The following is a 25,882-nucleotide window of genomic DNA, read 5'->3' as shown; positions in this document are numbered from 1 at the left end:
AACAATGATTATCTGCTGCTGTGGAATGCAGCAGGTGGATCTGTGATTGGCCCATGTTGGATGTTTGTAATTAATGGCCAATCACAGCCCAGCTGGCTCGGACAGAGAGCCAGAGCCACAAACCTTTGTTATCATTCTTTGCTATTCTATTCTTAGCTAGCCTTCTGATGAAATCCTTTCTTCTATTCTTTTGGTGTAGTTTTAATGTAATATATATCATAAAATAATAAATCAAGCCTTCTGAAACATGGAGTCAGATCCTCGTCTCTTCCCTCATCCTCAGACCCCCGTGAACGTGGTCACAGTGGGGTGACTCCCTGAGATGGGACGTGCAGCCCTGAGGCAGTGCAGGGTGATGAACCCGGCTGTGTGTCAGCACTGTGTGTGCACAGCCCAAAACAGAGAGGACAACCCTCAGCTCCTCACTCCTGCCCTGAATCACCTCCCACCACCCCAGGGGCTTCAGAGCCCCATCCACCCCTCTGATATATCCTATGATTTTCTATTGATATATTCAATTATTTTCCCACAGTGAAGATTCAGGGCTGGGAAGCCCAGCCCATCCCATCCCATCCCATCCCATCCCATCCCATCCCATCCCATCCCATCCCATCCCATCCCATCCCATCCCATCCCATCCCTTTTCCCATCCCTTTTCCCAGCTGGCTGGAACAACCTGTGCTGATTTTTTAATCTCTAGAGAGAGAAAGGACCTGGCAGCCCAATCTCCAGGCCCTGAGAGCTGCTCTGCTGCAGCATTAGCAGGGCTGTGGTTGGGTCATCCCCTGGAAAGATTTGCTGCTGGAAGTGCTCAGGGAAAACAAGAGGCTGGGTGGGAAGTTTGGGGCTGCTTGGACACGTAATTTGTGCTTTATACCTCAGATTTATCAATGGCATTGCTGCAGAGTGAGCAATGAGCTGATTTTATTGAGCTGCCCCTTGTCAGTGGGGTGCAGCGACTGGGCCATGAACACCCTCAGCTCATCCTGAGCGTGAGGGAAAGTGGATGAGCTCTGTTGCTTTCTTTGAAGTGCTTATTTTCTCTCACAGAACATGCTATTGGTTGAGCTATTTTTATTGCTAATTTTTGTTTTTTTTTTTTTTTTTAATTCTGTGAAATATGGTAGGAGATTGTCCAAATCTCAAGTAGCTGCTCTGGGAGTTTTCCATAAAAAAAAAAAAATTGGCTGTCCTGGCTCTTATCCTCACCCAAAAATTGCCTTTTTTTTTTAAACAGTGAGTCAAAGGTAAGTTTGGCCCAGCTTCTCCTCCTGGCTCTGCTCAGTGAGCCCACACTGTCCCTTGGAATGGGACAGGAGCAGCTGCCCCTGCAGGAAACTCTCATTTTCCACCTTTTTGATTCTCCTCTGACCAGGACACCCAGCTATTTGTTAAGGCTTGGGAAGGGCAGAGAAGAAATACGGCCAGAGCTGCCAAGGATGTGTTTTAGCTCCTGAATTACCTCGTCCCCAGGTTAATCACAAAGATATTAGATAGTCAAGGTTTTGCAGGTTGCCCTGCCCTTTGGCATTGCCAAAATGGGCTCTTGCATGTCAGAATCCAACAAGAGCCTGGTCTGCCCCATTCTGGAGCCTGTCTGCAGGACAGAATTCCTCAATTTATCCCGAGTGCCAGTGCTGGGGCAGCAGGAGCCACCACCAAGGTACCCGTGGCTGTAAATTCAAAGCCCATAAAAATACAATACAGTATATACAATAAAGCCTATACAGTCTACACAAATCCTGAATTAGTTTCTCTGTTAGAATTTGGAGATTTTCTGGCCAATTGCAGATCTAGTGGCTCTGTTAGGAAGCTGTGCTGGGAGCTGCTGTGTTAGGCTGGGCTTGACCCTTTCATTCACCAGCAGACTGAGACTACACATGAGTCAGCAGGACAAATCCTGAATTAGCTTCTCTGTTAAAATTTGGAGATTTTCTGGCCAGTTTTAGTCGTTCTTTTAGTGACTTTTTGCAGTTTTAGTGGCTCTGTTAGGAAGCTGTGCTGGGAGCCGCTGTGCTAGGCTGGGCTTGACCCTTTCATCCACCAGGAGACTGAGACTACACGAGTCAGCAGGACAAATCCTGAATTAGTTTCTCTCTTAGAATTTGGAGATTCTGGCCACTAAAACTGCAATTCTGGCCAACTGCAGCTTTGGTAGCTCTGTTAGGAAGCTGTGCCGGGAACAGCCTGTGTTAGGCTGGGCCTGACTCTCTCATTCACTAGCAGACCAGACTACACATGAGTCAGCAGGACAAACGGACCCGATGCTCCTCGGGATCACAGACTTCCCAATTGCCCGTGGGCAACTTACACCAAGGGTTTCAGTGGCCACGGAATTAGCACTGCCCTGTCTGATCCCCGATCTTCTGCTAATGTCCCTTATCTATCCCCTTTCAACTGGGCTGTTTGCCCCATCTGTCTGGGCCGTGTTCTCTCCCGGTTCCCACTGTGCCCTCAGTCCTCTCCTGCGAGTGCCTCTGAGGTTTTGCAATCAATCCACTCATATCCATGAGCCATCCTGCTAGGAAAAAGCAGTGATGCAGCAAGCTCCTTCCTTCCCCAGATACTATTCCTGTTAGCAGTGACTCAGAGTGAACCGAGTGCTCGCATCCAGGGCTTCTCCACAATTCTGTTTTAGGCAGATTTAATCCAGCCCAGAGCACGTGAGGATGGATGAGGCGATTTCTGGATTTAACGGTGGTAGATGTGGTTACACCTATTTTTGCAAACCCACAGTGGGATGGAGCTCAGTTAACCCAAGGTGTTTGAGAGTTGGACAGCTAAATCTGTGCTGCTTAAAGCCTGCTCTTTCTTCTTTCATCCCATCTGTGAGAGGTACTTAAACTTTCCCTACAGCCTCCTTGTGTGCAGAACAAATGCATTTTAGATAAAGCAGGATCATACTGACTGATCCTGCAACTCTGAGAGCTGAGAAGACACATAAAAATAATGAAGGCATGTGGCCAAAGAATGAGAGAAAAAGCTCCCCATTCTTTGCCTAAAAATCATCTGAACTGACACCAGCAAGATGTGTCAGAGGTTTTAGAGGTGTTAGCAACCTGTTAAGGCAGCCTTCCTCATATTCCACCAATATCCCATCTCCTTGAGCAGGCAGCATCATTTTCACACTGTGCAAGCTCCAAAACAACACCCCAAACAAAACCAACACAATGGCACAGCAGGCCCTTTGCCAATTTTTTTTTTTTATGGAAAACTCCCAGAGCAGCTACTTGAGGTTTGGACAATCTCGTACCACATTTCACTGTAAGAAACACTCATACTGTAAGAATAAAAAATACTCATACTGTAAGAATAAAAAATACTCATACTGTAAGAATAAAAAAAAATTAAAACAAAAATTAGAGAGCAATAAAAATAGCTCAGCCATGAGAGGAAATAAGCACTTCAAAAAAGCAACAGAGCTCATCCACTTTCCCTCACGCTCAGGATGAGCTGAGGGTGTTCATGGCCCAGTCACTGCACCCCACTGACAAGGGGCAGCTCAATAAAATCAGCTCATTGCTCACTCTGCAGCAATGCCATTGATAAATCTGAGGTATAAAGCACAAATTACGTGTCCAAGCAGCCCCAAACTTCCCACCCAGCCTCTTGTTTTCCCTGAGCACTTCCAGCAGCAAATCTTTACAGGAGATGACCCAACCACAGCCCTGCTAATGCTGCAGCAGAGCAGCTCTCAGGGCCTGGAGATTGGGCTGCCAGGTCCTTCCTCTCTCTGGAGATTAAAAATCAGCACAATTTGGGAAAGGGGATGGGCTGGGCTGGGCTTCCCAGCCCCTGAATCCTTCACTGTGGGAAAAGAATAGAATATATCAACAGAAAATCATAGAATGTACCAGAAGGGTGGATGGGGCTCTGAAGCCCCCGGGGTGGTGGGAGGTGTCCCTGCCCATGGCAAGGGGTGGGACTGGATGGGCTCCAAAGTCCCTTCCAACCCAAACCGCTCTGGGATTGTGGGATCCACAGAAGGGCCCTGTCCTCAGAGCCTTCAGGATGGCTCCTCACCACCCCAAATCCATGGGATCAGGGTGGCACCCAGCCCTCCTGGCCTGGATCACTAATGTAGCTTATTCCACATCAGATTCATCTCCATGGCTGCTCCCAGAACGTGCAAGAAAGTTCACATGAATTCCCTTCAAAAGCCCTTCGAGAAATGGGATTTTTTGCTCTTCTACACCTGTGGAGCTTCAAGTGAAGAGTTTTTTTTAAGGTAATTTGGTCACTAAAGATTCACATTGAAGGGTCCTCCAATGGAAAAATCTCTTTTAAGCATTCCACATGTCTATGTAGAACATTAAATGCCCAGATGCAAGTTCACAAACATTCCCTTCAAAAACCCTTCTGAGATAGGAATTTTTTCCTCAGTTCTTCCACACCTGTGGAAGGAAACACCAGGACTTCAGGTAAAGAGGTTTTTAAAGGTAATCTGGTCACCAAAGATTCACATTGAAGGGTTCCCCAATGGAAACATTCCCTTTCAGCACTCCACATGTCTACGCAGAATACAAAATGCCCAGATGCAAATTCACAATAATTCCCTTCAAAAACCCTTCTGAGATAGGAATTTTTTTCCTCAGTTCTTCCACACCTGTGGAAGGCAACACCAGACTTTAAGTGGAGACATTTTTAAAGGTGATTTTGTCACTAAAGAGTCACATTTCCCCAATGAAAACATCCCCTTTCAGCATTCCACATGTCTATGGAGGGCACAAAATGCCCAGCTGCAAGTTCACAAGAATTCCCTTCAAAATCCCTTCAGAGATACGGGGTTTTTGCTCAATTCCTTTAATCCTGTAGAAAGCAACTCAAAGACTTCAAGTGAAGAGGTTTTTAAAGGTAATTTGGTCACTAAAGATTCACATTGAAGGGTTCTCCAATGGAAATACTTCTTTTCACCATTCCATATATCTGTGTAGGGCAAAAAATGCCCAGATGCAAGTTCACAAGAATTCCCTTCAAAAGCCCTTCTGAGATACGGAATTTTTGCTCAATTCCTCTACACCTGTGGAAGGCAACACCAGGACTTCAGGTGAAAAGTTTTTTAAAGGTAATTTGGTCACTAAAGATTCACATTGAAGGGTTCTCCAATGGAAATATCTCTTTTCAGCATTCCATGTGTCTACGTAGGACATAAAATGCCCAGCTGCAAGTTCACAAGAATTCCCTTCAAAAACCCATCAGAGATATGGGGTTTTTGCTCAGTTCCTCTACACCTGTGGAAAGCAACTCCAAAACTTCAAGTGAAGAGGTTTTTAAAGGTGATTTTGTCACTAAAGATTCACATTGCAGGGCTCTCCAACGGAAAAAATCCCTTTCAGCACTCCACGTGTCTATAAACATAAAATGCCCAGATGCTCCTGACTTTTAGGAGTGTTTCAAAGCCACACCTGACCTGTCTAAAGGGAGACATCTTTGTCCCACTCATCCAGGATCCTCTTCCAGGTAATGGCTGGGAATCTGGGATGGGATGGGACTCACCTCACCCCAAAGCGAATGCCTGACAGGTGTCAGATGAGCTGGATCTCATCTCTCACCACTAACTCTGAAGGAAACTTCACTGTAAAACATTCAGGAAGATTCTCCCTCCAGGAGGGATAGAAACCAGTCATAGATCTCCCCAAAAACCAGCATTAATCAGATTTTTGTGTCTCTGGAGAGGCTGTGGGTCTGCCAGTAAATTCTGCACATCTTATCTGATAGCCAGTGGTATTTCCCTGACATTCAGTGGGTTTTGGATGGACTCTTCCCTGTCCACACTCTCCCATTCCTTCCCAGCTACAGCAGGCTCAGGGAAAAAAGGGAATTTCCCTTGTGTCCCTCAGCCTGCTGAGGATTTGGATTGGTTTTCTGTCACAGCCCTGTCTAGCAACAGGCCCCATTGTTGTTCTCCTGGGGGCAGAGGGACAGACTGAATGGAAGGCTTGGCACGTGTTCAAGGAGCTCCATTCCTGCTTCCCACCCCTCTATTAGACATTGGAAATATCTCTATTAGAAATATCTCCATTAGACATTAGAAATATCTTTATAAACATTGGAAATATCTCTGTTAGATATTGGAAATATCTCTATTAGATATTAGAAATATCTCTATTAGACATTGGAAATATCTCTATAAACATTGGAAATATCTCTATTAGATATTAGAAATATTTCTATTAGACATTGGAAATATCTCTATTAGACATCAGAAATATCTCTATTAGACACTGGGAATATCTCTATTAGACATTGGAAATAATCTCTGTTAGACATTGGAAGTATCTCTATAAACATTGGAAATATTTCTATTAGACATTGGAAATATCTCTATTAGACACTGGAAATATCTCTATTAGATATTGGAAATATTTCTATTAGAAATATCTCTATTAGATATTGGAAACATCTCTATTAGACATCGGAAATATCTCTATTAGATACTGGAAATATCTCTATTAGATACTGGAAATATCTCTATTAGACATTAGAAATATCTCTATTAGATATTAGAAATATTTCTATTAGACATTGGAAATATCTCTATTAGACAAGGTGAACCCCTCTGGAAGCACAAGGAGCTCCTGCTCTGCCCAGAGAAATTTGGATTTGTCCCCCAGGCTCAGCTGCAGCAGAGATGGGCTCTGCCTTTTCTGCCTGCTGGGAATTCTGTTGGATAAAGCTGGCTGCCCTGGCAAGAGGGGTGTGCATAATTTTTGCTATAAAACTGCATCTTCGAGCAGAAATGCAGAGGGAATACAAACCTGGAAAGTGAAATTAAGAGGCATGGACTGGGAAAAGGGGGAAAGGATTTGATTCCAGAGAACTGAGAGCAAAGCACAGTCAGAGGAATTCTTGAAATGCACAAACATCTGTGGCTGTGTCCCTCTGCCAAGACAACTGTCAGGACAGGGCCACAGGGAAACCAAATCTCTCCTTAAGAAGTTCTGAGATAAAGTTCTATCACAATCTCGAGGTAATGACTTGTGGGTGTGACTGGGGGACTCTGGATGTGTCCGAGAGCACGAGGAGGATGCATTTGTTCTCTGGAGTGTCCTGGATGAAAAGCAGGATTAAATCTTTTACAGAGGAAGCTGCAAAACCCTCAAAAACCCCCAAAATGCTGAGACAGGACAAAAGATGAATTTCCAGAGGAGAGGGGTGGTCTGGAGGTTTTCAGGACCAGCCTGGATGTCATGAATGCTCCTGCACCCATTCCAATACACCAATGAGCACTGAAGAGATTATAAAATACAGAGGAATGATGGATAAAAAGTGAATTACTTGATTTCACCCATGTGAATTTATTCCTGGCAATGGGAATGATGGATTTGAATAACTAGGAATTACGCAAAGGCTTTTGTTTTTGGCTATATTCTGACCAAATCTGGATGATGTTGGTGGAGGTAGCTCTGAGCTGGTCTTCTCAATCCAACTGGCACAGAGGATTTCACCAGCCAAGCTCCATCAAACACCTGAGACAGGAACTGCACCAGGAGAAAGTGCCCAGTTCTCCCCAAAGAAAGGAGCCCCTGGCTTGGATGGAGATGTAGGAATTGCAGCCATGCGGTGGGTGAAGTGAATTCCACCCGAGGCTTTGCCTGCAGATGGACACAGAGTGATGCTGAGGTGCTCTGGGGTTTCCCCAGCTGCTGCCAAGGAAGGAGCAGGTCACCAGTGGGTTGTGTGTAACCCCTGCCAGGCCTCTGGGGATGCCCAGGATGTCACCCAGCCCCTCAAACTGGCATGGGCTCCTGGTGGGAACCTGGCCATGCCCATCTGTGGGCTGGATGCCATTCCAGGGAGGCCTGTTGAAACTGGGAGCACTGGGAATGGTGCCTGGACACCAGGAAATCTCCCAAACCTGTGATGAACGCCAGGGCAGGCTGGAAATGTGAGGGTCTGCCATGCCCTGAGCTCGAGGAAGAGCTGAGGCACTCCCTGAGCCTTCTCCAACACACTTTGAGCCTACAGAACCCCATGGGAGAGGAGAAATGACCCTCCCACACACCTGGAACCCCTTGCAGGGCAGGTGATGGAGAAGGGAACCAGCCATGTGCTCTGATGTGATTTTGTTGGCAAAGCCTGAGAGTGCAAAGGTGCAAAAGGAGAAAATAATTTCACAGCATGAAGGAATATCCACCTTGGGAAAGGGCAAGAGCGTCCCTGCTAATAATTACCACTGCTACCAATAATTTACCAATTTAGCAGTAATTTCCCTGCTAATAATTATCACTGAATCCGTGGAAAAATAACTGAGTGGTTTGACACCAGGACAGAAACTGTGCTGAGGAGGAGACCAAAGGCACCTGGGACTCCTTTGATGGGCCAGTCTCTACAAATGCAAAGCTCCCTCTGGGCAGCAGCAGCACCCAGATGGGAAGGGGGCTGTGAATATGCAGGTGACAAACCAGGAAGAGGGACAAACAGCACCTTTGTGATGCAGAACAGCCTGCCCTGGCTCCCAGGCTGCCTTTAAAGCCATGCCCTATGTTAGGAGTTGAGAACAAGGGAGTTAATGCATCAGCTCTCCTTCCTGCCCTTGGCTTTTGGGAATTCCTGGAGAATTTGGAGTGAACTGATGGATTTTTAGAGGTTGTGCTAAGACAACAGGACTTAAATCCTGTCCCTTTTAAAGGGACAAAAGGGAAAAGAGCATCATGAATGGCACAGGATGGATGGAAACAGCTGGCATGGACATTTTCATGAGTGGCTTTTCTGCAAGACCAGCACCAGATCTGATCCAGCAAAGCTCTGATGGATACCCCATGGGAAGGCTCCTGCCTGAGTGCTCCTCCAGCTCCAGCGTTAAACCCCACTGAACCAGCCAGGCTGTGTCTCTGGGTGGTGACAGCAAAGCAGAGATGCGTTCAGCGAGACTTTTGGGCTGGGGACACTCCTGCTGCAGCCTTGGCTGGGCACTCAGAGGAGACCTGTGTGCTCTGGCCAGGGCTTCTGCCCTGCCATTAAAGCCCCTTCCTTTCATACAGAATCCCAGAATCCACAGAATGACCAGGTTGGTAGAGACCTTCAAGATCATCCAGTCCAGCCCAGCCCCAACAGCTCAACTCAACCCTGGCACCCAGTGCCACATCCAGGCTTTGTTAAACACACCCAGGGATGGGGACTGCACCACCTCCCCGGGCAGCCATTCCAGAACTTTATCACTCTTTCCGTAAAAAACTTTTTCCTGATATCCAACCTCAACTTCCCTCGAGGCTGTGTTTCCCCCATATTCCAGTGGATTTAACCCCAGTTTAACCTGTCTGGGCAGAAACCACAGAGCTCCACACCACCAGAACTCTTCAGAGCCTTCTCCTTCCCAGCCACGACCTCCAGACCTCCCTCATCCTCCTCCCCTCTTCCCAGCCACACTGTTCATCCCCACAGGGACCTCTTTGGGCAGCAGCATGACTCCAGTGCTGCTCTGGGAAGGGAATGGGGTGGGACCTGTCCATCCCTGCCGGCAGGACACCCCAGGTGTGCTGCCCATGCCGGGAACAGCTCCCAGGGGCTCATCCTGGCTCAGAGCCTGCAGGATTCCCCTGGTGCTGGGCGCTGTCATTATCCCAACAAAGCCCTTTGAAATGCAGCCGGGCCCTTTGAATCAGCACTCGAGGAATCCTGAGCAAGGGCACAGCCCAGGGACAGCCCCTGCTTGTCCCGGTGGGATTTTCCTGCCCTCCAGCGTGGCATTCACATTGTCTGAAAAATCCCTTTGCACCCAGGATTTTTCTCCTGGGAAGCTGAGAAGCCTCAGAGAAAAAGGAAAACAATTCTTATGTCATTTGCTTCTCCTGTGTTGTGCTCATGTGGAATGTGTTTGGAGATTGTTTACCCACAGGTGATTGTTCCATTGGATTCTGCTGTGAGTTGTTTTCACTCTTTGGCCAATCAGGGCCAAGCTGTGTCAGGACTCTGGAGAGAGTCAGGAATTTTCATTATTATCTTTTTAGCATTGAATAAATATCCTTTCTGTATTCTTTAGTATAGTTGATTATAGTATAGTATTATAGTGTTATAGCATATTATAGTATTAAATATATAGCATATTATAGTATTAAATATATAGCATATTATAGTATTTTATATATATTATATAATATATCAAAATATATCATATATATCCTATATATTTATAATATATCATATATTATATATTTTATATGTATTATATTTACATATATAATAGTATTATAGTATAGTATTCTTTAATATAGCTATATACTATAGTCTAGTATATATAGCATTATATATATAGCATATTATAGTATATACTATATATATTATATAGTATATAAAATATATCATATATATTCTATATATTTATTATATATATCACATATATACTATATATTATATAGTATATAAAATATATCATATATTCTATATATTTATTATATATAATATATAATATATTATATATTATATATTTTATATATATTATATATATAAAAATATAGTATTATAGTATAGTATTCTTTAATATATATAGCATCATAAAATAATAAATTAGCCCTCTGAGAACATGGAGTCAGAGTCATCATTCCTCCCTGCCACAGGGAACCCCACAAATACAACACTGCACATGCAAAGGAAGAACATCTGCTCCTCCTGAGGTCTAAGGTGGAACAATCCCCTCCTCCTGTGTCCATGCTGAGCACCAGTGGTGCAGGGATTGGTGCAGGGGCTGCAGGAGCAGGATGGAAGCAGGAAAGGGATCCTGCAGGGTTGGGATAGAGGCACCAGCGAGCCAGCCTGACCTCCCCTGCTGCAATCCGCAAGCCTTGGTTTCCAGAATCAATCAGAAATCCTTGACTTCCTTCTCTAGGAGACACCACAGTAAATATCAACACTCCTCCAGCCTTAATCTTCTAGAAGGAACGGTTAAAAAGTCTTTTTTTGGCCAACAGAAATTAGTATGATTCCCATCCCCTAGTTCCAGCTACCCTGCTCACTGCAGGACCAAATGACCTTTAAACGGTTCCTTCCAACCCAAACTATTCCAAGCACTCAAAACCTTTCCAGTGAGAATTCTCAGAGGTGTCCAAATATCTGCAAAGTTCTACCTCCAGGGTTACCTGGAAACACAGCTGGGGAGCAAAAGGATTCACTTTTCTTTATCTGAGTTAGGAAAGGCTTTTTATTGGATGCAATTCCTTCAGCCAATGCTTTGAATATTGAGTTGCTGGTTTTCAGGTTAATTTCTCTAATAAAGTCCTCTTAAAACGGAAAGGAAAAATCAATTAATACGTAACAGAACAACACAATGTGATAAAATGAGTCTGAAAGCTGAGCAGATGAGGGATTTGGGATTTTCTTTAGCACACACCAGGCTCTCTGGGGAAGTCCCAGCCCTCCCCACGTTTCAAACAGGGACTTCTTGCCAAAACCTTGCAAAACTTTCAGCTCCTGCTGAGAAAAAAACCCTCCTGGTGTGATCCTGGTTCAGTTATTAATCTCACCACAAATGGACTATGCCAGGAAGAACACAAACACCACCAGAGTTTGTTTCTTCAGTCCCACCAGAAAGATGGAGATGGGAAATGATTTCCCTTCCCCTTTGCACACAGCATGGACAAGAACTGGTTTTTACCACAGAGATCTGCACAGAAAGATCCCCTGGACCCTTTTTCCTGTACCCCACTGCTGCTTGGGTGGATTTGGATCCCAAATCCCAACTGGGGGGAGAGCTGGTGTCTGAGAGGGGCCTAAACCATAATTCTGTGATTAATCTCTGCCTGGAAAAGCAGGGCTGGCTCAGACCCTGCTGTCATGGAGATAATACAGGTACAAAATGGCAATTCCAAGGTTTGGGACACCAATTGCACTGCTCCACTTGTTGGAATCCAAAATGCAGGGAACTCTCAGAACTTTGGGCCTGGAAGCCAAAGCTGAGAATTAAACCCAGGGTTTGATCTGGGACCTTGGACAAGGCTTCCCAACTGAGGCGCTAGAAACGAGAACGTGGATTTGTAGTTTAAAGCAGAGACAGGTTAAGCTGAGAAGAGGAAAGCTTAGAGTTTTAGAGTTTAAGATACAGAAAAAATAAATACAGTTACGGAGGCAACGAGAAGTTTTTGCAGGTTTGTGTGCCATAACATGATTGGCTAAGAAAGCTCACACGGTAACATGGGTCCATAGGACAAAATATTTAAAGATTGGGTTAAAAGCATAAATATCCTTGTTGGCAGTGGTTTATTGGCTAATAAATCCTTGAAAGTTCTTGTAACTGAGGGTCTTGTGAACTCTCTGAGCCATGCAGTGAAGGTGTGAGCTGAGCTCACCCTTCCTGCCTGTGTAGAAGAAAAATAAATAAAAATAAATCTCACCACCAAAACCAACTCAGAGGCCCTGTCCCTAACTCATCCAAAATTCCCACGTGCCCTGATGGATTTTAACATCTCACCACAACCTGCTGCAGGAGGGGAGGAGACCCAGGTGAATTCCAGCACCTCACCCCAGCCAATGGAGCAGAGGAGTGGGGAGATGCAGTTCACACCTGGGAGCGGCAGAGATGGCTCCAGAGGATTCCTGGGCTGGCCCTCAGGTGACCTCCCAGGGCTCTGCCTGCCTCCTGGCCAGCCAGGGATGATCACCCCAGGGCAAGCAGGGCTGGGGCTGGTTCTGCACACCAGGATTGGGTTTGTCTCACTTTGGAACAGGGGTTGTTCCAGCCTCGCTGAGGGGGTCAGATCCCAGGAAGGAACAGAGAGCACCAGGCAGGAGCTCATCCCTGCACTGCTGCTGCTGTGGGGGTGCCACAGTGTGGTGGTTCCCGTTGTGGGTTTCTCTGGGTCTGGATTGAAGGCACTGGAGATGTTGTTTCATGTTCACATTCAGGTGTTTATTATTTCTTATCAGTAAAACAGTCTCACTGCTGGGAGTTCAGCAGCTTTTCATCAGAAGGCACAAAATGGCCAACAATCTCTTGTTCCAAGGGCTTTTCAGACTAAACTATCCAATGAAGAACTGACACCTGGATTATTTTCCCTTTTAACCCAATAACTGATCCCACAGAGCCGCAATGGGGACTTTTCTGCCCAATTACAAAATGCCACCCAAACCCATGGAGAAGGAGGAAGAAGAAGCATGAAGAAGAAACCCAGGATGACACCCTGTGCCCTCCATCTTGCTTCCATCCACAACACACTAAAAATCCCCAAACCTCAATTTCTCACCCAGTGACACACCTACACTGCTCTCTATAATCTATTTCACATTTTTGTGGATTCCAGTCTATCTTGAAGTCTGGGAAACTTTCTCCATGAATGAGGGTCAAAGTCAGTGCTGCCCTGGGGGTCAGGGCACCCCAGAGCAGACAGAGAAATATTCCCACTGCCCTGAGTTTGCACACCACAGAGCAGGGACAGGCTCAGGTGCTGCACTGAGCATTGCTGCAGTGCTGTCCCTGCTGTAGGCAGGGCCCCCTCGAGCTCACAAATCCTGAATTGCAAAAACCACACCTTGAAAGATCCCAGGGAAAGATCCCACCAGGGATCCCTGCTGGATCCCCCTGCCCAGCCCTCACAGAAAGGGGATCCTGCAGGGATCAGGAAATCCATGGAGCTGCTGGGGAACGAGAGCAAAGCCAGGGCACAGCAGGGAAATATCCACACACACATCCCCATCCTCTTGTTCCACTAGAACTCCTCTTCCCATCCCTCTCCAGGCACCGAATTTAACCCCACGCATCCCCAGGCTGCCTCACACGCAGGAGAAATGATGCCAGCTCGTTTTTCCTACAGCAAAGGGGTCTCCCTGTACTTCCAGTCCAGCCCAGAGAGCCTCTCCTGGGACCATCTCCCCCAGGAGCAGCATCCTGGGCTGCAGGAGGACAAAATTCCCACCATGCAAGCTCTGTGTTAATTTTTATTGAATTTTCCCCCCATTCTGAATCATTTCTGCCCCACTGGCTGCGTTCAGACCGAGTCAGGCCACTTAGCACGGATTGAAAAATAAAATAAATAAAATTAAAGGGTTTTTTTTCCCCCCCAATTCCACATGGAGTCGGTCAAGGCGGTGCAAGCCAGCAGGAAAAAGTTTAAATTCTGTTCATGCTGCTCCTGTGACTCCCCAGAGACCCCAGGTTCCCCAGGACAGGGAACAGGTTACATTTAATCCTCCCTTAGCCAGGAATTTTGCTTCAGAATTCCCTCAGCCTTCCATCACTCATTCCAATCTCTTTTTTTATTCTTCTTTTTTTTTTTTTTTTAACAAACCAAAAAATGAACAGCACTAACATTAAAAAAAAAAAAAGCAGCAAAACCCGAAAACTCTCTGATTTTTGCAGCTAATCTGGCCCCCTGGGTGTGGGAGAGCCTGTTGCTGCTCTAGGTTGAGCAGCTCAGTGCTGCACTGCTCTGGGGAAGGTCCTGTGAGGTTCCTGAGGCACAAAAAACCCCAAAACATCAATCCCAACAGCAACCAGCCCCTCTCCTTGGAATATTTTTAAACCATTATTTCCAAAGCTTCTTTTCTCCCAGTTTATAAATGAATTATTTGCTGATTAATTTTTTTTAAATTTTTGATTTTTTAAGGAACTCACAGAGCCTCCCCTCCCACCCCCAGCATCATCAGGGAGGGATCTTTTCCTTTTTTCCTCCACTGAACTTTTCCCAAAGCTCTCAGGAATGTGGGAATCTGCTCGCTCTGGCTCAAACAGGTGCCCTGTGCCGTGCTGGGAGCAGCAATTTGAACACTCAGCCTAAAAAGGAGCTGGGAGAGGGCAGGCAGAGCTTACAACACCTGATCCCCATGAGACATTTACGTTTTGGGACAACAATTAAGCAAAACTCCCAGGAAAATATCATTTCTCTGCTTTTTGCAGGGATTTTCTCCAAGTGTAAATATCCACAGGATGAGTTGATGCTTTAATGGGAAACAAATAGTGGGGAGGGAGGCACAGTTTGGGGCTCGTCAATGACAGATTTTCTGCTCTAAACACCCCAAATCACCATGAGCTGATAGAGGGGAGATGCTTGGGGTGGGATGTGACCAGACCAAAAAAAATTCCCAGTTCTCTCTTCCAGAAAACCAAAAAATAATATAGAGAAACAACACCAAAACAACAGCAAAACAAAAGGAACAAAATGAAATGAAAATCAAACCAAGCAGCAGGGCGGATTTTGCTGAATTTGGGACCAGCCGGGCTGACCGTGGGAGAGAAGGAATTTGGGATGTGCATCCTGGGGACCCCAGGGCCACCTCGCAGACCCCAAATCCCACATCCCCAGGGCTTCTCCAGCCACGGGGTGGGCTCGTACCTCGCTCGGGGATGAGTAAAGAGGGAAATTTTGAGAATAAATAAAGAGGGAAAGGTCGGGGATGAATCAAGAGGGAAAGGGCTGGGAGGGCGAGGGGGAATTCGGGCAGCCAATGCAGCAGCTCCGGGCCTCTGCCGCGACTCCCCCAGCCCAATCCAGCCCCGCTTTGCATTTCCATGGCCTAAGGGGGGTTCGTCCTTGCGAAAGATCCGTCTGGGAGCGCTGCTGGCACCGGGGAGGGACGGGAGGCGAAAAGCCACCCCGGAGCCCGCGGTGTCACCGCTGCTGTCACACCTGAGGATGCCCCGGCTCGGGTGGCACCTCCTGTCCCCCTTCCCAGAGCCTTTTCCCCATCTTCTCCCAATTTCCCGCAGCTCCAGGAACACGGGGGACACGAGGGACAAGGAGGACAAGGGGGACACGGGGGACAGGGGGGCCGGGACCGCCGGTGACAAGCGAATATTTATGCCGGCATTAGAGGAATGCGTTTCCTTCTCCAATCAGGAATGCGAGCAGAGTTTCTAATTATAAGTTAGATGGTGGCTGGGAATAAAAGATTGCTTTTTAATGACTCCCGTCCAGGTGCTCTCTCTCGCTCTGCCTGTCTTCCCAAGCACACATTTGCATTTTATTGCTGCTTTTTTTTTTCTTTTCTCTCTCCCTTTTTTTTTCCTTTTTTTTTTCCCTCCCATCCCAACGAATTCCCTGCTTTCAGACATACCTGAAATAGTTGGAGAGGCTGCTGCTGCCTTCACCACCCTCTCTCACCTCTGCACCGCCGGACAGGGGGGACCGCGCATCCCGCACCCGCGGAGGGGCAGCGAGGATTCATTTAAAAAATTCATTAAAAAATTAATGAACGGCACGGGGGTGATGATTTTTTTGTTTGTTTTGTTTTGTTTTGGAAGGGGGGCGTTTGGGAGCCCCCCTGGCTGAGCCCGCGGAGCCTCCCTGCGTTAGGGCTTCCCCGAGCGAGCGCAATTAGCTGCGCGGGTAATTAGAGCCGATCGTGCGCGTACATGCCTTGCCCAGCACCATTTGCTTTTCGTGGGGGAGCGAGAGAGAAAAGGCTCTTAAAGGCGTAGGGTGCAGAGCGAGGGGAAAAAAAGGAGGAAAAGCGGCGAACCCCCCAAAAAAAACCAAAACCAAGGTGCGCATCCCCGCGCTAAGGGCGCGCGGATTTTGCGCGGATTCTGCGCGGATTTTGTCTCCCCCAGCCGCGACCTTGCTGTGCCTTCCCCCAGCCCGGCTTGTGCAGCTTCACCTCCTTTTTCTTCCCGTTTCCCACCCCTGGTTTTCTTTTTTTTTTTTTTTTAATTTACCCCTCAATATTTCTTAAAGCGAAAGGGGGGGAATAAAAGCCAATAAAAGCCAATAAAAGCGAATAAAAGCCAATAAAAGGCACCCAAAAGTTTTGCTGCTTTCCCCCCCTTCCTTCCACCTGACTAGCTCAAAATCACCTTGAAATGCTCATGTCAACTTCTATCATTATCTCTTTAATTCAGGCAGCGCCTTTTGTTCTTCACAGGAGAGGATCAAAGCGCTCAGAGAGAGAGAGGAAAAAAAAAATAACTTTCCGATCGCTCCCTCTCGCTCTCTCTCTTTTACAGTAGGAGAAGGAGAGATCAGGTATAACCCAGTCAAAATAAACAAAGTGAATGCATAAATAAAAGAGGTGAAATGCAGGTTCTAAGAACTTGCTGGCGCTGGAACAATCCCACCTCTTTAGCTGAGTGGCAACGAAAGGAGAATTTCAAGTCATTCTTAAGCGCAGGGGTTGCAGAGAAAACAGAGGAGGGGAAAAAAATAAATGAAAATGAGCGAAAAAAAAAAAAAAAAGAAGAAGAATAAAACTTACCACCAGATTGGGTAACTTGACAGAGCCTGACTCAACCCACAAAGAAACAGGAAATATCCAAAAGAGGCCATTGATGAAAAGTTGTCTTTCTTCTTTTTTTTCTTTTTAACCAGAGTTGCCAAAAACCTTCCTTTCTTCTGAGGCTGGATGATTATTTTAATAATAATAATAATACACAATAATTTAAACCAAAAAAAAAAAGCCCAAGTCAAATGAAGTGAACTCAACCCGACCAGGTAAATCCTCTCTTGCTTCCTCTACTACTCTCAAGGAAAAAAAAAAAATCTCAGAGAGGTAAAAAACTCTTCTCTCAGCCAAGACACTGAAGGCAAATATTAAAAAAAAAAAAAAAAAAAAAAAAAAAAAAAAAAAAAAGTTTGAAGTAGCTCTCTTAAAAAGGACCCAATCAGCACTTATTGCCAAAGGGAGAATTCTGATGCTTTGGCTTGTTCTGTCAATCAGGAGCGTGAAGTCAGGAATGAGCTAATTGCGAGGAGATAGTGTTTTAATACTCATTAGGGGGCACGTTGGCCCACAAGCCAAGGGATAAAATGTAGTTTTAAAAAGGGGAAGGAAGATTTAGGGGGTTTAAATAGACAGGGGGGACCCCTGTGGATTTGGGTAGCTATAACAACCTGCCCGGATTTCACTCCCTGGGTCGAAGCTACTAAAATGAAAAAAAAAAAAAAAAAAAGTGTGAAAGGTTTTTTTTTTTTTTCTTCTTCTTTAAAAATTAGTATTTTCTCAATTTTCTCCTTCTTGCCATTCTGTCTTCTTCTTCTCAAAGCTCCATTTCCTCACGGGGACCGTTGGGATGCATTTGAAGCAAAACTTTCTAGAAACTTTCTCTTGGTGTCTTTTTTGGGGGCTTTTTTTTTTTTTCCTCCTTTTTTCATGGAAAAAAAAAAAAAAGAGGATTTCCACCCAGGCACGCAGCCCCCTTCCCCACCAGTCCAAGCAGCCGCAGATCCAAGAGCTCCACTGAAGACATCTGCTAAAAAATCGACTTTTCCCGTGCAAATCTCCAAAGGGCTCCTTCAGCTCATCCCAATTTCCAGGAATCCCAGCCCCGGACATTGGGAAAGCGCCGCTGCAACGACTTCATCCACCAGATCCACCCCACAGGGCACCAGTAATTGAGCTCTTTTTTAATTTCTCTCTCGACACATTGTTCCAATTTCTCTCTTTTCAGCGCCGGTGGTGGGGGGTGATTTCTGCCGTCCCAAAAATTCGGATTTTTTTTGCCTTTTTTTTTTTTTTTCCATGGGGCAAAAAGGACAAAAAAAAAAAAACCAGCAAGGAAGAGAGGGGGGGATCATTATTAATATTATTATGAAGATGTAGCTCCTCGATTCCCGGTCCGTGGTGGGATTTGCTGCTGCTCTGGAACATATTGGTTAAAGCTGGCTGGGGCTGGGAGCAAGTGTCACCCGCAGCTGACAGGCGTCCCCTTCCCCTGACTCATTTGAAAGGGGCTGGAGAGGCGAAAAGAAGGGATGGAGGCATTGCCTGAGCGAGGAGATATTTCTCCCGATCCTCTTTTCCATGGTTTTATATAAATATATATATATATATTTTTGTGGTTGTAGCTGCTTGCCGCCTGTTTTTTTTTTCTAGGTTTTATCACTTTTTTTTCTGTTTGTTATTGTTTTTTAAAAAGGATTCAGCGGGCTGGAGGGAGATTTTAATCATTTATTTATTTTCTTTCTTTCTTTCTTTCTTATTATTCTTTATTTATTTATTTATTAAAAAAAGAAATATTTTTATTTCTTTCTTTTATCTGCGAATCGGAACATTTCCGTGGCTCGCAGGGAACAAAGAGAGGTACAATTTTTAATGACTTTGTTGGGGGAAGCCTTGCAAACCCCCGCATTAACTCAAATCAAAATGCGCTTTCCTCCTCATTAAGAGCCGCATTTCTGTTTTCCCTGAGTAGGGAATATTTCTATTTACACACACAGGGCTTTACATGCATATATATAAAGATATGTTTGTGTGGAGCTAGATGGGAGAGATAGATTCATTCTAGTGAAATTACACTAGAAATGCAGTTCATTCGGGGATATTTAAATCATCGGGAATTTGGCAGGGGTCGGGCCCTGATTATTTTCTTTTCGGCTTGGATGACAAGCGATTGCAAATGCGAGCTCTGGCAAAGAGCTCCGAGATTTTAATCGCAGCGCGGAGCCGATCCCAGCGCCTTCCAGAGGGGGGAACGGATGCTCTGCGAGGCTCTCCCAGCAAATCCCCGCCGTGTTGATGCTGCAATTATAGCCAGGGTATTAAATTTAAATCCATCCTCCTCCTTGGGCAGCTCCCGCAACCCCCCCGGAGCAGCCCAAGGGGTTGGAGGAGGGAATTTTATTGCATAAGGTGGGATGAGGGAAAAGGAGGAGGGATGGTGGTGGCGGTGGTGTGTGTGTGTGAAAAATCATCTTAAGGACTTTCCCTGTGTATTAGAGAAAATCCCATCCAATTATAGCATTACTGGAAAGAACCAAACACTGCGACTTTCAAAGGAGGGGATTTCTCCGTCTTTTCAAGTGGAATTGCTCACGCTGCAGACTGGAACACACACACACACACACACACACACACACACACACACACACACACACACACACACACACTCACAGCCAAAGGGCAGGACGGACGGACAGACGGACGGACGGGGCACGGCACACATCCCTCCCAGCTAATCTGCCCCTCCTTTTGTTCCTGCAAACATCTCCCCAAGGCTCTGCCCCTCCCTGCAGAAGGGAGCAGCTTTACCTGCAGGTACAAATTCAGCCACTCTCCCTTTTCTTTTCTTTTCCCCCCGCTCTTTGCAGCTGCCGCTGGCTCGGGGAGGAGGAGGAGGAGGAGGAGGAGGAGGATGGAGATAATCCACTTTGTCAGGGGCGGACAGACACACAGACACAGCCCGGGATGGGCTGCCTTGCCTCTCTCTCTGACGCCAGCAGCTTTTCATGACGCTGATCCCAAGGTTTGGGCTGGCTGAGGGTTATTCCCAGCCCCAGGAACTGGATATCCATCAGCAGAGTTACTTCTGGACCTCCAAGGGCCGGGTTTTGCATCTCTAAAAAGAATCCCAGGGGCTTAGGGATGCAGGGCAGCCTCAGGGAGGCTGCAAAGCTGCAGAGGTTTATCCCAAGGGATGATTTAGGGCCAGGCTGGTCCATTTTTTTCCCAAATATTTGGGAATATATCAGACACACGTTGGGATGGGCAGGATCTTTGGCTTCTTCTCTCCTGGACCTGCTCATCAATATCTGGGGAGTTTGGAGGGGAGAAATTGCCCAGAGAAGCTGGGAAATTGTGAGCACCGTGGCTGGCTCTGATTCCAGCAGCTTTTAATGCCACTGATCCCAAGGTTTGGGCTGGCTGAGGGTCATTCCCAGCCCCAGGAATGCTCCTGGGCATTGGGTATCTATCAGCAGAGTTACTTCTGGACCTCCAAGGGCCAGGTTTTGCATTAAAATCTCTAAAAAAAATGCTACCAAGCCTTAGGGAGGCAGGGAAGGTGGCACTGCTGAGTTTGGCTGCCCAAAGCTGCAGGGTTTTCTCCCAAAAGCTGATTTAAGGCCAGGATGGTCCCTTTTCCCCAAATATTTGTGCATCATTCAGACACACGTTGGGATGGGCAGGACCTTTGGCTTCTTCTCTCCTGGACCTGCTCATCAATATCTGGGGAGTTTTGGAGAGGAGAAATTGCGCAGAGAAGCTGTGGCTGCCCCTGAAGTGTCCAAGGCCAGGTTGGACAGGGCTTGGAGCAGCCTAGGATGGTGGGATGGGATGGGGTTGGAGGTCCCTTCCAACCCAACCCATTCCAGGGTTCTATAACCCCACAAGAACCTGCTGCAGGAGCAGGAGCTGAACAACTCCAATGACCCAGCCGGGACAGGGAAAAGGGGATGGGGGGACGCGTGGGGCTGGAATGTGGAGGCAGTGCTGCTTCTGTCCTGCTGACTCAGGGGCCACCTGAGCCTGTCAGGAGAGCTGGATTTGGGAACATGAGCGATGCCCAGAGCAGGCAGCACCACAGGGAGCAGCTGCTCCCAGCACAGGCACATCCAGGCTGCTCCCATCCCACAGGGAGAGATGAGGGAGCTCTGGAGGGATCCAGACTGGTCACACTCCTCAAACAGCCCCCGAGTCACTTGTCCTGCTCTCCTTGTCCCCGTGCCCTCCGTGGCAGAGGCTGCAGGATGGGAGGATCACGCTCATGGAGACCCTGCCAGAACAAACTCCTCGTGGGGATGAAGGTTTTGTTTCATCTTAGTGGAGGACACCAGTGATTCACCCCTCCCCATCTGAATTCCCGCTGGTGAATTGTGATTTTGCTGCTTCTACAAATTTCAGCTGGGCTGAAATTTCAAAATTTTCAATTTTTCTGGCTGGTGGTTCATCTTCCCAGAGCACGTGGGAGACACAGATATATATATTAAAAAATTATATATATATAAAATATATAAAATGTATAAAATGTATAAAATATATAAAACATACTATATATTTTATATATGTAATATAAAAAGGTATTATATTTATTTATATACTTATATATTCTAGGTAACATATATTTATAATATATTATATATATTTTATATAATATATTTATTTATTATATATATTTATAATATATAATATGTATTATAAATTATATATAAAACATTATATATAAAATATACAATAGAATATTATATATAAAATATACAATAGAATATATATTATATATTTATATATAAAATACATAATATATATTAAGAATTATATATAAAACATATTTTATATATAAAATGTATAAAATATATAAAACATACTATATATTTTATAAATATATGATATATAAAAATATATTATATTTATTTATATATTTATATATTATAGATAACATATTTATAATATATATTTTATATAATATATATTTATTTGTATATTATATATTTATAATATATAATATATATCATAAATTATATATTAAATATACATTATATAGAAAATATACAATATAATATATATTACACATTTATATATAAAATACATATATATTTTCATATATTAGAGAAAAAATCTTTCTTTCTTTCTTTCTTTCTTTCTTTCTTTCTTTCTTTCTTTCTTTCTTTCTTTCTTTCTTTCTTTCTTTCTTTCTTTCTTTCTTTCTTTCTTTCTTTCTTTCTTTCTTTCTTTCTTTCTTTCTTTCTTTCTTTCTTTTTTCTTTCTTTCTTTCTTTCTTTTCTTTCTTTCTTTCTTTTCTTTCTTTCTTTCTTTTCTTTCTTCCTTTCTTTCTTTCTTTCTTTCTTTCTTCCTTCCTTCCTTCCTTCCTTCCTTCCTTCCTTCCTTCCTTCCTTCCTTCCTTCCTTCCTTTCCTTCCTTTCCTTCCTTTCCTTCCTTTCCTTCCTTTCCTTCCTTTCCTTCCTTTCCTTCCTTTCCTTCCTTTCCTTCCTTTCCTTCCTTCCTTCCTTCCTTCCTTCCTTCCTTCCTTCCTTCCTTCCTTCCTTCCTTCCTTCCTTCCTTCCTTCCTTCCTTCCTTCCGCCACTTCCTTCCTTCCGCCACTTCCTTCCTTCCTGCCACTTCCTTCCTTCCCGCCACTTCCTTCCTTCCGCCCCTTCCTTCCTTCCTTCCTTCCTTCCTTCCTTCCTTCCTTCCTTCCTTCCTTCCTTCCTTCCTTCCTTCCTTCCTTCCTTCCTTCCTTCCTTCCTTCCGCCACTTCCTTCCCTTACTCCCTCCCTCCCTTATTTATTTATCTATTTATTTATTAAAAATATATCCCAAAACTCTATTTTCTCATTTATATGAGGTTACCCAAACGCTGGGGTCCTGGATTCCTGGCTGCTGGGGCGAAGGAGGCCGGGCTTTGTCGTGGCCCTGTTGGTTTGTGCCGTTTTTAATCTCTCACTTTTAACACCCCTGAAGATCGAGCTCCATCTCAGCCGTGCCACTGCCTCAGCAGCACAAGAAGGGACAATCTGGTCTCCGTGCAGGTGACCAGAGTGGGGCAGGAGATGGCACACAGGGCTGGGGAGGTGGCTCTGGGCAGCCCTGGTGACAGTGAAGGTTTGGAGCTCAGTCCCTGTCCCTGCACCAAGGCAGGCCCAGCTGCTCTGGCTGTGCCTCTCCATGCTGGAGAGGAGATTTTTCCCAAAATAATTCCACCTTTCCTTCCTCCTCGGTTCCCCCTGGGCTCAGGGTGAGCTGAGCAGCTCATGCAGCCCATGGAGATGGGGTGGGCTCCTCCTGGAGCTCATTCCTGCCCTTGGGATCTGCTCTGCTCCCATCTCCTGGGAGCTGGAGCTGCCTGAGGTGCCCACAGGCCCTGAGGAGGAGGCACTGATAGCGCTGAGCACATCAGGGCAAATTGGGCTCTGCTTCTCAGCTCTTCAGGCTTCAAAGAGATGTCCTCAGCACACATGAAAGGCAACAGCAAACATTTGACATTGCCCCAAACCCCCCTGGGATGTGTCCAGGTTATTCCGTGTGCAGTTGGAGTTTTGGCCGCTCCTGGAGTCCCATTTTAAAGATTTCTGTGGAATTGTGTTATCTTCTGATCTCAGGGCTTCAAAGGGAAATGGGGGGATGGCTGGGAGTGTAAAACCCAGGGCTGGAATGAGCCCAGGAGGGGTTGGAGCTATCACTGGATGGAGGCAGAGCTGCCAAAGATCTGCTCTGCTCTGTCCCAGACCTGTGGCACAGCAGATCTGCCAGGGGTGCTGATCCTTTGCAATTCGGAGATTCAGACTTTTCCATTTCTGCTACCCAACCCAAAAGAACCCAAAATGTTCTTTTGAGGAGGGCTGTCTCACATTCTTTGTGCCTCCAGCTTCCCCACAGGCACCAGTGCTGACCCTTCCTTCCATCCAGGCTCTGCCAAACGTCCTGGAGTGCCCTAAAGCACCACGAGAGGAATGGTGGGTGCTGCTCTTCTCTGTGCACGGCCACTGCTCAGGGCTGCTGCCACCAGAGCAGATCTGCCATGGGTGCTGATCCTTTGCAATTCGAGATTCAGACTTTCCTATTTCTGCCACCCAACCTCGGGTGACAAAAACGTTCTTTTGAGGAGGGCTCTCTCACGTTTTGTGTGCCTCCAGTTCCCCCACAGGCACCAGTGCTGACCCTTCCTTCCATTCCAGGCTCTGCCAAACGTCCTGGAGTGTCCTGAAGCACCCAGGAGCTGCTTTAGGGGGGCAGTAGGTGACAAAGACAGGGTTGAATGGGTGGTGGTGGCTCTGCAGAGCCTTTGCCACCACTGTGATGTGGCTTTGTCCCTCTCCTGGGATGGACACCTCTCCTGATGGGCACAGCAAGACTCAAGGAGGAATTTGGGGCTGTCTGCCGCCTCTTTTTGCCCCTTCCCTCCACCCCCTGTCCCAGGATGAGGCAGGGCCACCTGCCCCGTGTGTCCTGCGGCAGAGGTGGCACTGTCACCCGTGTGGCTTTGGCCCGCCTAGTGGTGCAGAGGGAGAACAAACCTGCCCAGGGAAAGGAGGGTGGAGAACAAACCCAGGGAAAAGGGAGGATGGAGAACAGACCCAGGGAAAAGGGAGGATGGAGAACAGACCCAGGGAAAAGGGAGGGTGGAGAACAAACCCCAGGGAAAAGGGAGGATGGATGGATGGATGGATGGATGGATGGATGGATGGATGGATGGATGGATGGATGGATGGATGGATGGATGGATGGATGGATGGATGGAGAACAAACCTGCCCAGGGAAAGGAGGATGGAGAACAAACTGTCCAGGGAAAAGGGAGGATGGAGGACACACCACATATGGGCTCTGCTCTCCTTCCCCAGGGAGAACAAACCTGCCCAGGGAAAAAGGAGGTGTCCCATGGTGTCCCAGGCGTCCCATGGCGCCTCATGGTGTCCCAGGTGTCCCAGGCACCCCATGGTGTTCCAGGAGTCCCAGGAGTCCCAGGAGTCCCAGGTGTCCCATGGTGTCCCAGGAGGTGTCCAGTGGTGTCCCAGGTGTCCCAGGTGGTGTCCCAGGTGTCCCAGGTGTCCCATGGTGTCCCGGGTGTCCCTAGTGTCCCATGGTGTCCCAGAAGGTGTCCCATGGTGTCCCTGGCTGGGAGGTGTCCCAGGTGTCCCAGATGTCCCAGGTGGTGTCCCATGGTATCTGTTCCAGGTGTCCCTGGCAGGGAGGTGTCCCATGGTGTCCCAGGAGGTGTCCCATGGTGTCCCAGGTGTCCCATGGTGTCCCAGGGGTCCCATGATGTCCCATGATGTCCCAGCTGTCCCTGGGTGGGTGGTGTCCCATGGCAGGGCATGGGACAAAGTGATTTTTAAGCTTCCTTCCACTCTTTCTGTGATTCTGTGGCTCTGTGATCTTCTCCAGAACTTTCCACAGCCTCCTGGGGCCGTGGCAAAGGGGAATCAGAGCTTGGCTGGTGGTGAGGGACATCTGTCCAGCTGGTCTCCACCAGCAAAGTCACTTTGTGGAGATCATCCTCTGAAAAATGAGTGCTGTGAGGATAATTTGGGATCTTCCTTAGAGGATGAGGTTTTGGAAAACCGATTTATTTTAAAGCAAACTGATCATTTGAAGGCACATCTGAGTCCATGAGGAGCAGCCCTGCTTTTCTGGCACGCTGAGAACTCCAGAATCCTGGAGAAAATAACCCAAAATTGGGGCTGAGGACCCTGATCAGTGGCAGTTGGTCCCTAAGGAAATCCAGTAAATGTAGACACGACCTGAGCCCTGTGTTTGTGATGTGTGTCTGCTCACAGGGAACTTCTCCGGGCCAAATTCAGATTAAAAACC

The 25,882-nt window shown here is 46.5% G+C and overlaps 1 protein-coding gene across 1 annotated transcript in view; it reads right to left on the bottom strand.

Annotated features, from left to right (window-relative positions):
* Positions 1-17,329, bottom strand: part of WNT3A (Wnt family member 3A) — a 100,702-nt gene extending 83,373 nt beyond the window's left edge. The window contains exon 1 of the mRNA XM_030943479.1: positions 17,119-17,329. Coding sequence (XP_030799339.1) covers positions 17,119-17,189 — 71 coding nt within the window. The 5' untranslated portion in view covers positions 17,190-17,329. The remainder of the gene's footprint in view (positions 1-17,118) is intronic.
* Positions 17,330-25,882: the final 8,553 nt, after the last annotated feature.

Source organism: Camarhynchus parvulus, chromosome 2, assembly GCF_901933205.1.
Source record: "Camarhynchus parvulus chromosome 2, STF_HiC, whole genome shotgun sequence".
Taxonomy (NCBI): domain Eukaryota; kingdom Metazoa; phylum Chordata; class Aves; order Passeriformes; family Thraupidae; genus Camarhynchus; species Camarhynchus parvulus.
This window is presented reverse-complemented; position numbering and strand designations above follow the sequence as displayed.